At 44.8% G+C, this 14,104-nt stretch overlaps 1 protein-coding gene across 11 annotated transcripts in view; it reads right to left on the bottom strand.

Moving 5' to 3' along the window:
- SUN1 (Sad1 and UNC84 domain containing 1) overlaps window positions 1-13,515 on the bottom strand; it is a 35,421-nt gene extending 21,906 nt beyond the window's left edge. For 2 of the 11 annotated variants that reach the window (XM_082312272.1, XM_082312273.1), the window contains exon 1: window positions 13,401-13,514. In XM_082312272.1, coding sequence (XP_082168398.1) covers window positions 13,401-13,486 — 86 coding nt within the window. In that variant the 5' untranslated portion in view covers window positions 13,487-13,514. Of the gene's footprint in view, window positions 1-1,673; window positions 1,771-6,398; window positions 6,419-8,264; window positions 8,444-8,989; window positions 9,067-9,661; window positions 9,896-10,496; window positions 10,927-11,397; window positions 11,922-13,400 lie in introns of those variants that run through there. The other 9 variants (XM_082312276.1, XM_082312278.1, XM_082312279.1 and 6 more) reach the window with 9 other exon arrangements.
- Between the last annotated feature and the right edge of the window lie 589 nt (window positions 13,516-14,104).

Below are 14,104 nucleotides of genomic sequence, written 5' to 3'. Positions count from 1 at the left end.
CCAGAATACACGTAAAAAACAAAGGATTTTATTCAACTGTTTTGCAGAAAGTTACATCCTGATTTAATATTATGACACAGAAAACAAAAAAAAAAAAAAACCAACCCCCTCCAAAAAACCCCAAAAAACACAAAACAAAAAAAAAAAATCCTGATTAATTTAATCCACATTTGTGAAGAAAAAGCAATGTTAAAGGTACCCGAATTGACAAAAACAACACAACTCAAAAGATGACGGTGACTAAAGGAAAGATCAGCCTGAAGAGGGGGGTGTAAATTACATGTTGACAAGTGGGTGAGATTCACAAGTTTGACTTGCATTTTGAGGAGGATAAAGGTTCTTTAGCTATATCAGTTTAATGCTTTTCTGATTTCGGCTGGAGGATTAAAAGCACAAAGTAGAAGCACTACCAACAATCCCAGTGAGTATTAATACAAATTCTATTAATAGGTCATAACCAACTCTATTAATACCTTTCTGGCATCTAACTTCACTGTACTTCTTTCTGCAGTGCTACATGCACAAGCCAATTTCTTTAAAGAAACTCTCAGACAGATTTTGTAGAGATTGACTTGTCAAAGGCAGAACAAGCCAGATCAGGAAATAAGCAAAAGAAATACAGGTAGGGGGGCGAGGAGAAGGAATGAACATCAGCATGAAAATATTTCTGATTAGCAACTCTGCCTAACTCACCCTTTCGCCAGATTCTTCAAATATAGCTTAACCTAAGGTAGGAAGAGCTACACCAATAATACATGGCATTCTGCACAGATTCAGCAAGCAGACACACAGTGAGACTCTGCTCAAAAGACGGTAGTTCACTCTCTTGGTACCCTGAAAGCAGGCAGTGTACCAAGCAGTTTTCCCCCATTATCTTAATATTTAGGGCTTCACAGAATTTTTCAAAAGGAAATTTTAAAGAAAGTGCTTGCTAATCGTTCCTTTCTACACAAGGAAGAATCACAATGAATTAATTTCAATCTAGTTTAACTATACTTGCCTTCATTAAGTCAGTTATTAAACTTCAGCTTATCCAGCTCTGTTTCTGAACACCTATATCTAACAGTTTAACACAGCAAAATGGGACGCTGAAACTAGCAAACGCCCTACAGAGTTATTTTTAGAAAACTGAAGTGATTTAAGAAACACAGTCTAATAACGGTCAGGTTCATAAAAAGCTACAAGAAAAAGGAAGTTCATTAGAATACAGATTTTACATTCACACGACAAGCAGTTTTGCTAAAAAGAGTCATCAATATGCGACTTCCAGCCAAGTTCCCAACTAGCAGCAATGAGTGCATATCAATCAGTGTTTTAAAGTGAAAATGGTGCCAAGCCACAAAAGAAAACACACACTGAAGTCGCAAGACATATCAGAAAACATCTAAGAATTTTGATGACGTATTTATAGAAATAAAACAGCAATTGTAACTAGGCGGAGACTAGTTTATTCGTAGCAACTAATAAACACTGAGTCATTATCTTAGTCATTGTCCTGTTAGTTCAACATGTATTCTTTCCTCCATTTAGGACACAGCAGTTATTTTCAAAACAGACTAGATAAAGCATGCTTCTTCAAAGAAGTCAGCTACTTACCATGAAAGCTAAACTCTCCAGAATTAACAACATTCAGAGAATATACAGTTTCTCTACAAGAAGAAAAGAGTTCTCACCTGAGTGCATATGTATAGCCAGTGTTCTCTGGCAGACATTGGGGAGGAGTGTACGTATGTAGACGTGAAAAGTCCATGTTGACTGTTTCAAATCATACTGTAAAAGGTGAAAATAAAGTAATGCAATGACTTAAAATTACATAAAGTCAATGTAAGAGCCCTTTCACTGTTCAGCCTGTGTTATGAAGTACTGAAATAAAAAAGCTACTGTTACCAGAAATATGGATCTCTCTATTTCAGTGCTATTGCTGCCAGTGCTAGATATCCCTTATCATTACTGTACGAAGCTTGGTGTACTTCTGACCACAACTTTCTTTATGATATTCTATTTTCAGCAATTTCCGAGTTCTCTGGAACATCACTGTAATACGAGCCAAGCTCTTATCACAACTACACTACAACACTTGCATAGGAACTAAGCTATGCTAGCATCCCCAAAAGCCAAGCATAAAGATTTAAAAAAACTATGTAACCACACTGTCAGAGATCTCTTCACAATGACTTTTGCTTTGAAAGCCCATTGAGCAAAGCACAGGCTGTTCCGTGCACCAAAGTGTAATACAGATGAAACTTGAGAAAGTTTTTACATATAGTCAAATCATTTTACTTTACAACCGTTGAACACCATCCACTAAGCAGCAAGGGAGTTTCCTTCATTTCATATTAAATTGTAGTATTTGGTATCAGTTAATTTATTCTTGACATAAAAACACTGAATACACACCCTAGCAGCAGAGCCAACTGCAAAATGACTCACATGGCTAGAATTAGCTACATTTTCCAGAGTGCCATCCACTTCCAAAAAAACAAAACAAAAAACCCAAGCCCAACCCACACTTGTAAAACTTTCCGTGGGGTCTTTGAAAGGTATTATAGATTCAGGAAGTAAATAAAAACTGATGTTGTCATATCAAGAGACTTGCCAAGCTGCACGGGTGACTACTTGTGGTATTATGTATGATTTGACTTTTAAGCTCAAAGTATTTGCAAAAAAACTTGAGCCCTTCTCAGTTTTATTAGCCACAAGAAGAGTTTTGCTTTTCTAGAAAGATTCTTTGATAGTAGGTTATTCGTGGTTAACAAATAGGGATTTGGCTATCCTGGATTTGCAGAGTCAGCAAAGCAGAATCATGGCTATTTTCAGATTATCTACAGCTCCTGTTTCAGCAGCAGTAAGAGATATTCTACACAACCGTGTTGACATGCCTAAACTAAGGTAAAAATACCCCTAGCTACACTTTAATTCTTATAATCAAAACATCACTAAGTATCTCATTTTGGAGATGCGCTTTGCTATGCTGAAATAAGAGGTTTCATTTGTATAGCTACACATACATAAGAAACAGACAAAAAGCAGAGAGTCACAGGTACAGGTAATAGCAGTTCAAAAACAAGTCTCTACACATAACACTAAAATGATCTTAGTCTACCTGTAGCCTCCAAATCCTGATGTCGATAAGGCAGGAGGATATTTCCATTATTACTGAAGACAGTTTCCTTCTTGTTTTTAAAAATCAAAACTTACAGGCCTAAACATTGTAGCTTTCTGAAAGCAAGCACCTCCCATGCATTTATAGGGTTAATGAAAAATAAGGTATCTCACTTCTGCTATTTATAATATTAATAAAACTGATGTGTAGAGAACACATTTCCATTAAGTGATCTTTCTGTAAGTTTACTTCACTTGTCTCAGACCCATAATGCTTTCACTGGCTTGTATATAAAATCTCTTGTTTGTTTAGAGGAACCTTGTATCAGTATTGCAGAAGTATTCGCAAAGCAGTCTAATTCTCTTGCTAGAATAAGCAGCAAATACTGGGAGAATACACAACAACTGCTGCCACACTTTAACAACAAATAAGAGCTCATTTTAGGACACAGGAAACAGGGACTAGAGAGTAATGATTCCTCAGGAATCAAAGTGGAAATACCGTGAATTTCAAGATGAGGGATGTTGATAACATCAGATAGCACTTATTTTAAACAATAACAAAGCAGATTTCTCAGACATATGGCTATTGAAATTCAGAACCATGATGAAGGCCGATCTGTTTAAATTGGTCCATCGAATAGAAAGATGTTTGAAACCACACGCCAAGGACACCTGTTTAGTTTCCACTAGAGCTGATCTTAACTAATTAGCACACATCATTTCATCAATAAACCTACTTTTTAACCGGCAACTGAATAGCTGATATAATGCTTTTGACACCCAGCAATATTTTCCCACATGGAAAGCTAAGCTATGTGAGCGAGCTTTCAGTAGCTACCCAACTCCTCCCTCTGTCTCTGCTACCCATACAGGCAGGGCAAAGGCAGAGTTTGAAAAATAACGTATCGGCTCAGCTTCTTTCCTGTTCTTTTCCCCTTTCCCACCAGTTTGCCATTTACTTGATTTCTAAAGAAATCAAATGCTAAAATTTACATCACATGCCTAATTTGCTAAGGTTTGAAGTACATCGTTAAGTTAGCATCAGATAAAATAGGTACTTGACAATGGCATTGCTAACTGAAAAGCCTTGGAGGTATTGATGCATAGGTCTATTAATAGCTCGTTTTCGTTGCACCGAGATCTCCAGTAAAGATAACAGGTTTGCCATTTAACACCACATAGTTAGAAATCACTCTTAGAAAACTTAGGGGCTGGGTTTGATTCAGTTTGTCTGATGGTCTAAAATTAATTCAGACTCAATGGGAAAAACCTTTACTCAATTTCTCAAAGCAACAAAACAGCCTTAACTGACTTAAGCAGAACTTGAAAATAATCTTCAGAGACCACCACCACAATTTTCAAAAACAAGCATCTAAAGTTTACTATGAAACTGGGTTGGTTTTTTTTTTTTTAACCTGGCTACTAGTTCAATAACTTAATTTTAGTTATCCATTTCTTCAAAACAAAACCCACAAACCAAACAATCAACCCAATTTATTTAGAAATATTCTACATACTTATTACAGCAGAACTTTAAACTACAGAACAGACCAGGGGTAGGTGGAGGACAATAACTCCCTCTAATTTGTTCACTCATGTTTAACAGCACTTCACCTTTCATATATTATTTCTTCTCGTTTATGAAACTTATATATACAACTGAACAGAAAGAGACATGCTAATAAAATATTTTGGAAATTTAAAACCACAAAACTTGGCAGAGAACCTGAGAGGCAGACATAGTACTTAGTTTCAGTTTAAACACTTCTGGGTGCCCAGCAGATTTCTGATTTATGTACCATAGATCTGCATAGATGCAGATTCAGGTAGGCTTTTGGAATCAGCTTTGCTGCAAGCATTACTGGCCCAAACTTTAAGTAGCCTTTTTTCCTTCTTCAGAAGCCCATAAACATCTATTTCTAAGTACTAAGGGATGTATAGTGAAAGAACTCGGCATGTAGTTGCATAAAAACCCCCAAATCAGAGTACATTTCTAAGACAACCTAAAGGCAATTAAAGAGAAGCACACATTTCAGCTGGAATGGAAGTGGACACTAGAATATGCCTCAACTTACAAACTACTGCATTCCTGTGGAGGAGACAGCTGGATTATTTGCTTTTTTGGGGAAGCAGACAACAACAATCATGTCAAGTACCATCTCTGCTTCGCAATTCAACTGAATCAGTATTACAATAAATCAGCAGAATAGAAGGGCAGGACAAGATACAGATTCCGACTTGGCCAGAACACAAGGCAGCACAGGGACTCCCGTAATCAGTGCAGCAGAATTTACCTTCGCACAAAGCCCCTTGGCTACCTCCAGAGGATGTGGCCTATGAAGCATCTGAGTGACATGAGACTGCACCGCTACCTCATAAGCCTGTTCATTTCCTAATCACTTTCAGAATCAGACAGCCTCGAGGAAACCCTAGCACCGCTGCAGCAAACTTCCTGGCTTTCATGGAAGGCGATGAGGTGCTCTGATAGTGGCCTTTAAGCACAGAAGCATCACAAGAGGGGAAGCAGCACCAAATACACGTTGTATATACCCTACAAGCACATGGCAACCCCCACTTACGTCTTTTTGGGTACATAAATAGACTTCTACCAACATACTATCTAGGCATTTCCTCACGAACACCCTTTGTGACAAAGGAAGTGGTAAATTGCCATTTCACAAACAGGACCCTGGCAGGGTAGAAATATTCACCAGGAAGTCTGTTATAGAATGAGAAAATTTGCAAGAAAGCATGTCTTATTTTTTACATTACAAGGGGTAAAAAAAAAATAATTACACATTTAAAGTCTTAGAGAGATGCTGGTAGTACTATTTCAAGTAGAACCTATTCTATCCTTACCTTTTAAAGCAAACAAACGAAGTTTAAGTCATTATGATTTAACATGCTAATATCACAAGAGCTAAACAGACATTTGGGCAAATTATTAACAACAATGAAACTGGAGTATGCAACCCTATCAGTCCCTGAGAGCAAGCCATTTTTCACTCGTAAGTTCAATTTTTATTTTCTACTATTACTCAGAAAAACCAACAAAATTACTCTTTTGGGTAGAAAAAAGGCAAATTTCTAAGTAAATACACTCCACGAAGAATGTTTCCACATACCCAATTAACTATTAAACAGGCTGAAGAGCAAAGAGCTCCAAGCTAAATCAACACTTTATTAAAACACACACTTAAAACATTAGTATTCCTTAAAAAAAAAAAAGCACACAAAAGCAAACAGACAAAAAATCCCAAGTAATAAAACTCACATTTTAAACTAGACATTACCATTCAGTATTATCGCAAAGATCCCCAAACACAGGCGTCAAACTGTAACGCTACTAAAAAAAAAAAAAATAAAAAAGGAGGTTCTTCACACAGCAGTAATAGTGCATATTCACATTAAGTACCCCTTCAAATGGTTTGTAAAAGGAAGGTTGACAGAAAACAGGTATACTTTCAGCTATGGTGAAACAATAAACACGTCCGTTCATTGTTTACACACACAGCACCTGAAACACTGCACGGCAACACGCGGACTCATTTTATGAGCTAGGAACCTCCAGATCATCTCACAATTAAATACATACAAAGGCTTCGGCGCGCAAGCCTCGCCAGGCCTCTGCATTTAAAGAGATTCAGCGCTTTGCTCAAGGCCTCCCCCATCAGACTCCACAAGCCGCCACCGAACCGGGGAGCTTCAAAGCGCCCCGGCAGCCGGCCCCGCTAAGCCTCCGGCCCGGCGGGGCCGCAGGGGGAGGGCGGAAGGCGCGGCCGGTGCCCGGCGCCGCGGGCTGCAGCGGCCGGGGGGCCGCGCCCGCGATGGCGGCCCGGGCTCAGGGCGCGCTCCCCGGCGGACAGGCCATGCTGTTCCATGCCACGGCGCGGGATCCCAAAATGGCTTCCCGGCCCCAACAAAGCCCGCGGGATCCGGCTGGTCTGAGCCGGCCCCCCGCGTCACTCGGAGGCAGAGTTTGAATCCAGCGGCCGCCGCCGCCGGCCCACGGCTTTTAACCCGCCGGCTGCCGGCTGCCGTGCGGAGGGCCCCGCCGCCGGAGACTCGCTCCGCAAGCGCCCACGGACACGTCCGTCGTCGTTGTTTTAACTATCAGCTCACTGGCAGGTAACAGAAGGCATATTTTACCCCATGTCTCGCGTTCCTAAAACGCTTCACTTGCCCAATAAAACAACCTCGATATCAATTGTCTAACGAAACAGAATCCGACCCAACATCTTGCTCTTTATAACCAACTCCTACACCTGAATGCCTAAAACGTCCACAATTCCCATCATCACCGAGCCACAAGTCAGTCAAGTAGCATAAATTTAAGGATATATATGCCACATTTACTAATATATCAATGTAAAAAGCCTACTAAGCTTGTCAATAAAGCCCTCCGTACAGACCACTCACAACGAAAAATCCTGCAACTCACTTCCATAACATTATTTTGAAAATCAGCAACCAGTAATACACCCCCATAGGTGAGAGGGGGAATTAGACATCAAGATCAACTTGGAAATTCAAGAGATGCATTAGCCTGTAGCAGTCAGATGCAAAGCACCAAGACAGAAATTTTTTAAAAAATGAGCAAAGATTTCACTTCCTTTTTGTGTAATGTTAAACTGAAAACCAGACAGCGGGATAGGGGGATTGCAAGTACTGCAGAAACACGGAACCTGGAATTTGCTAGCTAAGATCTTCCTTTCCTATAACATATCATAAACAACACCTTTTTTAGTAAGTAAAGAAAAACATAAAATAAAGCAAACCAAATACTTTTTCTTTCCAGTAGACATAAAACTTCTTGAGACTGTCAGAAACCAGGCGCTGCCTCTGAACAGTTTAACGTTTCGGACACTTCTGCCCGTGGTTACTGAGGAGCAACAAAACGTGACGACATCAGGAACACAGCTCTACCACCACAAAATGAGCACAATACTGAAATATCACGTTTTGCAGTAGAACTACGAGCAATCACTCACTGAGTGATGCCAAACTCTTATACAGTAAAGCCCTGTCTGTTTAACAGCACTTTCCCCACAGAAGCAGTTCACTGACACCAGCTACCCTGAGGTGACAACTGGGGGGACAGTGAAGACAGGTTTGGCACCAGCCAGCACCAGCCCACAACATCGATTACAGTTTGTTACCTTTGCACTAAAGCTCGGCAACTGCAGCGAGCACAGGCACTACAGCACCTTTATCGATTCTTTCTAAATCGGAGCGGAAAGCTGCAGGTTGTAGTTACTTCTGACACAAAAATACTCCAAGTGCCAGGCCAAGAAGCTCCCAAGCAGGCAGACAGCTTCGGCAGAGATCTGTCTCTCTCCTTCCAGCTTAACAGCGCCGATCCGAATAACTTCGGGCCCTAAGGAGAGGTCAGCATTCGACCCAACAACTCCAGCCCGCTCTCCAACGCGACGCCCTGACGCCCCGCCGCCTTCCTGGGGCTACCGCCCGAGCTGGGGACGAGGCCGGCCTCCCCCCCGCCCAGAGGAGGATGCAGACCGAGACACAACGCCCCCAGGGCTCCCACACGGGCAGCCGGGACCGGCCCTAACGGCGGGAAGCGGCGGCGGGCGGGCCGAGGCGCGAGCGGGCGGCAGCTGCCGCCCATCAGCGGGTGACGGGTAAACGGGGGCGGCTGGCAGCGCGGCAACGGCCGGAACGGGCTGGCGCCGAGCTGTTTGCCAGCCCCTCCCGTCCCGAGGAAGGGCGGGGGAACCGCGGCCTGACCCCCGAGGGGAAGGGGAGACCCGCGCCCGCCCCAGCGCGGCCGCGGGGAGGGAGAGGCTCGCCCTCGCAGGAGCCGGCGGAGAGGGGGGGACCGCAGGCGCGCGAGGCCGGGGCTACCGGTGCCCGGGGCGGCGGTTACCTGGCGCCGGTGGAGCGAGGGAAAGGCAGACCCGCCAGTAGCAGCGGCGGCGACGGCGGCTGAGATTGGCCTCGCCCCGCCCGCTTTGCCGAGGCCGCCGGGAGCCCCCGCCCCGCCCCGCCCCGCCCGCGCGGCGCGTGCCGCCCGCGCCCCCCCCCGCTGCGGCCCGCCCCGCCCACCGGTAACCGCCCCTCGCACCGCCCCTCACGGAGCCCCTCGCACACCGCCCCTCGCACAGCCCCTCACACACCGACCCTCGCACAGCCCCTCGCACAGCCCCTCGCACACCGACCCTCGCACAGCCCCTCGCACAGCCCCTCGCACACCGCCCCTCATACAGGCCTTCACACCGCCCTTCATAGCGCCCCTCACACACCGCCCCCATACAGCCCTTCACACCGCCCCTCACACACCGCCCCTCACACACCGCCCCTCACACAGCCCCTGCAGCCGGGCGCATCGCGGGGCTTCCCTCCTCTTCAGCAGGCACCCCTCCATGGCGGCACCGCCCCGGCTCCCCCGGGCTGCCCTTCCCTGCCTCGGGCTCTTCCCTGCGGCAGCACCGGCCTGCTGGCGGCCCAGCCGAGCTGCCCCCTGCCTCGGCTTCCCCTGCTGCAAAATGGAGCCGTGGATGTCTTTGGAGTGAGAAATGCTAGCGATGGGGAGGTTTACCTTTTCACTTCTGCCTCTGCTGCCTGGATCCTCATTGACTTTCTTTCCCAGTATTTCTGCGTCTCCCCTCGCTGTTCCCTTCCCACTCAGTCTTTTTTGGTTTTTCTTTCCCTTTTGCTTGCTGTTCTCTAAGGCTTCCGGCGCTTGCACAACACCCCCCGCGCTTTGGATCCTGCACTATGCTCAAGCGAGCTTCACCGCTGCCAACACCAGGCCGCAGCAACCCCTGGACAACTGCATGAAAAAGAAATGTCACAGGCCTGCTTTCGTGGTGTGAAACAAGCCCCGTTGTTCAAATATTTGGGGAACATATGCAAAGACATTCAGTTTAAAATCTGTGTCTGAGTCACATTTGTTTAAACCTTTTGTCTCCTCAAGCCTCTAGTTTTCCTGTGGGCATCGCAATGCTGTGCGCTGCGGGCAAGGACGGTTCAAATGGCAGTAAATAGAAAAATGGGGAAGAAGTGTCACTTGAGAAAGGGTAATCAGGGAAAAAAGTTGTTATTGGGTATGCAAGAGAAATTAATCAGCTTGCTGGGAAAGACTGGGTAATAAATATGTAATTATCAAATAAATAAATGGGCTCTGTGCACTTGTTAGGATACAAAATGGGTAAAAGCAGCTAATCCTTAAGAAACAGAAAAGGATGCAAATTAAAGACATTCACTTAAGACCTTAGCCGATGTCGATGTAGCACTGATTTTAGGCAATTACTCTTTATTTTAAAAGAGCTTTGCACAAGTTTTAAGATGCCGCAGCCAAAGTTGAGCTGATCCCTGTAACACGCGGAAGCCGGCAGGTAATTTGGTCAGACACGCAGCCCCTCACCGCTCACCTTCAGCACACGGCTGAATACCTTGCAGAAATCACCTCGCTTTTCTGACCACCCCTTCTCTTTCCGTACTCGCTCCGCACCTGTTTCCTTGTCTTTAGAGCAGGTAACAGTTAAGGGCTTAAGGTAGTCAAGGCAAAATCACTTCTTCGCTTAAATCTCCCTAAAATTCTTTGGCGGTGTAAGGCCAGGCCCTCTCAGGGATATTTCTCCCGCCGTTGCCCTGGAGCCCAGGCAGGGCAGGCCGCGCTCTGCGCTGGCAGGACGAGGCATGTCGCGCTCCCCGGGCGTTGCTCCAGCTCCCCGGGCTGCTCTGACTTGTCCCGAGCGGTTGTTTTTCCATCAGGACCAAGCCAGGAGGCTGGAGGAGGATGGCTCAGGCTCAGCTTTCCCTCTGCTCCTTGGCTGTGAGAAGCAACAGAGCCTTTGGCTTCTAGGGTTTAAGGGAAACTTGGTTGGATGTTCCAGTTTTGTTAAAAGAAGCTGGTACATATAGGGAGTTAATTTTTCCACGTTTCAGAAGAAACTGCTCTGAGGCAAACAAAAATTCTTTAAGTTTTTCAGCATCCAACAACGAGCTATGAATGTAAAGTGGGCTCACTTCATTTTATTGGCTAAGCTGAAGTCTGTAGAAAAGCAGTCAGTAAGAATAAAAATTGATCCTATTAAAAATGTTTCCATTTTAACACTCTAGAGGGTAGTTAACAATTTAGGAAAAAAAGCTTTGTTAACTGACACCAAGTACAGGGAAACTGCAATACAAGGCCAAACCAATCCAAGGTCCACACTTCTCTAGTCCTACCTCTTCTTTCCGTCCCTTCCCACCGTGATCCCCACATTTTTGCTCCCTTCCCTTCCCACCGTGATTCCCACTCCCGTTCCCAGTGCACTCCTGCACTCATACCTAGCAAACCTGTTCTGCTCCGCATCCTGGCCCTTGCTATCAACCGCAAAGGTACAGGTCCCCACAGCGACTGAAGGTATGGACTGAATGTGGCAGAAACCAGCGCAGCAAGGCCTTTCTGACTGGCGATACTGGGTACCGGGCACGGCACGCTGCCGCGCAGGTTGGAAAGGGTGAAACGTCGCACTTCCCAGGGTTACGGAGGGCCGGCGCTCCGCGGGTACGTACATCACCGATACGGGGGTACGGGGAAGCGGCGCGCAGGCTGGGGTACCACGGGGGGATTGCCGAGCGCAGGGCAGCGCTGCGAGATGGGGCAGTGAGGGGAGCAGGGCAACGCTTCGAAGCCTGGAGGCGCTGGGGTCGGGGAAGCGCTGAAGCGAGTCGCGGGGAGCTCAGCAGCCCGGGGCGGGAGGCTGGGGTCGGGGTGCGGTGCCAGGGTGCGGCAGGGATGTGCTGGGCCAAGGCCGTTCTGTGGCTTTGTTCCTTAGCGTGAGGAAGCGTGGTGACCTTTATGTCCAAGGCTGAGGAGGTGATCGTATATACGCATTAGTATGAAAATCGCCTGAAGCATCTATGATTGTATGAAGGCTGATTTCTTGCTCATTAAAGAAAAAGTTTCTTGCCATTTGCATCACAGTTTATGGTTAAACTCATGAGGGCCCTTTCTCCACACCATTGCTGTCAGCCAAAGGCAACGGGCGTTCCACACAGCGCAATTAAATTGTCAGTTAAGAGGGGGCTGCAAAGCACTTCAGTTCAATTTTGCCACCAGATCCTGCCATCGTCCTGACTTACAGGGGATTTCAGACGTTAACAAGCAAAGCCGATTACGCACGAGGCAGGCCGACAGAGCAGCCGTTCTCCTCACAGCTCTCATCTGCTGCTTCATCGCGGTTACTGCTGTTCGTGAGCTTCCCTGGGGGATTGATCTCAGTAAATGGACACAAGCCTGTTAACTGTAATTTTTGTTGATGCTTCAGCTGCCTAATAATGAAGATTTTTTTGTTTTATTTTTCATTCTCTCTTTTTAAAACATGGTTAGAGCTTCACTTGAAGGGCTGAAGCACAGAGCAGCCAATTATGTATCCAACTCTTCTAGCCAACAGTCGCTCACCTTCCCAGGCAGCGATCCTGACACAGCTTCTGCAAACGAAACAGAAACTTGGCTCCTCTCAAATCAGCGGTGGATTTCCACAGGCCAAGATGTTACTTCATATCTGGGGCAATGCTCTAGTACATTTGTGTAGTGCAGACAAGGGACTTCACCCAAGTCAGATAAAGCCTATACAATAACCCATCAGAACTCTAATCTATATATAGAGAACTATAGCTATTACAGTGTAATAACCTTCCAGTTATAACTGGAAATAACTATTACTGTATAGTATAGTATAGCATAGTACATAGTATAGCATAGTAAAACTATACTAAATACTGTGCCATAGCAAAACTATACTATTATAGTATAGTACAGCCATAAATAACCATGGTTATTTATGTTACTATACTATAATTTATTTTGTTTATTGTATTTAAGTTGTTATACTATAATAGCTATAGTGCTCTCTGTATAGATTAGATTAGAGTTCTGATGGGTTATTATCATTTCTAATAACTTTCTGGTTATAACTGGAGGTTAGTCTCGGGGGAGCCCACTGCCGACGCAAGCAGACACGGTGCGTTAGCGCATCTTTACCCTGTGCTCAGATGACATGGTGTACTGCCAGACACCTGCAGACAGACTGTCTGCAATCTGCCTAAAGCATTTCTGAGGAAATCTGCAGATTGCCCTTAAGAACCCACATGGATGGGAAGTGGATGGATCTGGGAACATACCTAACCTCCAGTCTCTCCTAAAAACACTCTCTGTTGTAGACTTCCAAAGTCTAAGTGCCTTGTTTGACAGTGCCCTCTCGATGTCTAATTAATTGATTCTATTCAAGGTAGTCAACAAATATTTAGAAGATTCTATATTCAGTTAGACAAATGCATGCACTTACCAAAAACTTTGTTTTGCTGAGAATCCAAGTCCTAGGATCCTCCACAACAGGTCTTCTAGCTTACAAGGACGGAGACAGAAGCACATCTGTTCGTCACAGGAAGGGCAGGGCTAAAGCCTGCTTATCTAAAGAGTCTGAAAGTTCGAGATAACTATTTTGGCCAAAAAAATTGTCCTTGCTTAAAAGTTACGTAAGGAATATGATCCTAGTAACATTATGCAATGAACACAAATAAAATCTAGTACGTATAACAGCTGATCTAGCAAAACAGAAAAAAGAAATCAAATATTTCAGTTGTGTTCCTATTGATGCAGTAAAAGGTTGAAGCGGAGAAAGTTGATCCTCGAAGAAAATAACTATAAAACCCAGGCTCATACACCAACCACAGGAGACTCAATAATAGTACTTCTTCATAAAGTGATTTGAGAAATTTGAGTTATATAAGTTGAAGTATGGTAAACTATAAGGAGGGTCAGCATATTGTTGAAGTCCTACGTCCAGAACACTTTCTAACAGAAGGACGTGGTGGAGGATATCTAGTTTGTCACACATGCATAAGCTAGGCTCAGGCTGCTGTTTAACACATCTCTAGAAGGACCATGCACAAAGCTCTCCTGGCTCTGAAGAAAAAAGTTGGTTTGTTGGATGATGCAGAGATTTTTCTTTGGGAGGCATCCCACAACAGACAGTTCTGAAAAATAACA

The sequence above is a fragment of the Platalea leucorodia genome (genome assembly GCF_965183815.1).
Source record: "Platalea leucorodia genome assembly, chromosome: 5".
NCBI lineage: Eukaryota > Metazoa > Chordata > Aves > Pelecaniformes > Threskiornithidae > Platalea > Platalea leucorodia.
This window is presented reverse-complemented; position numbering and strand designations above follow the sequence as displayed.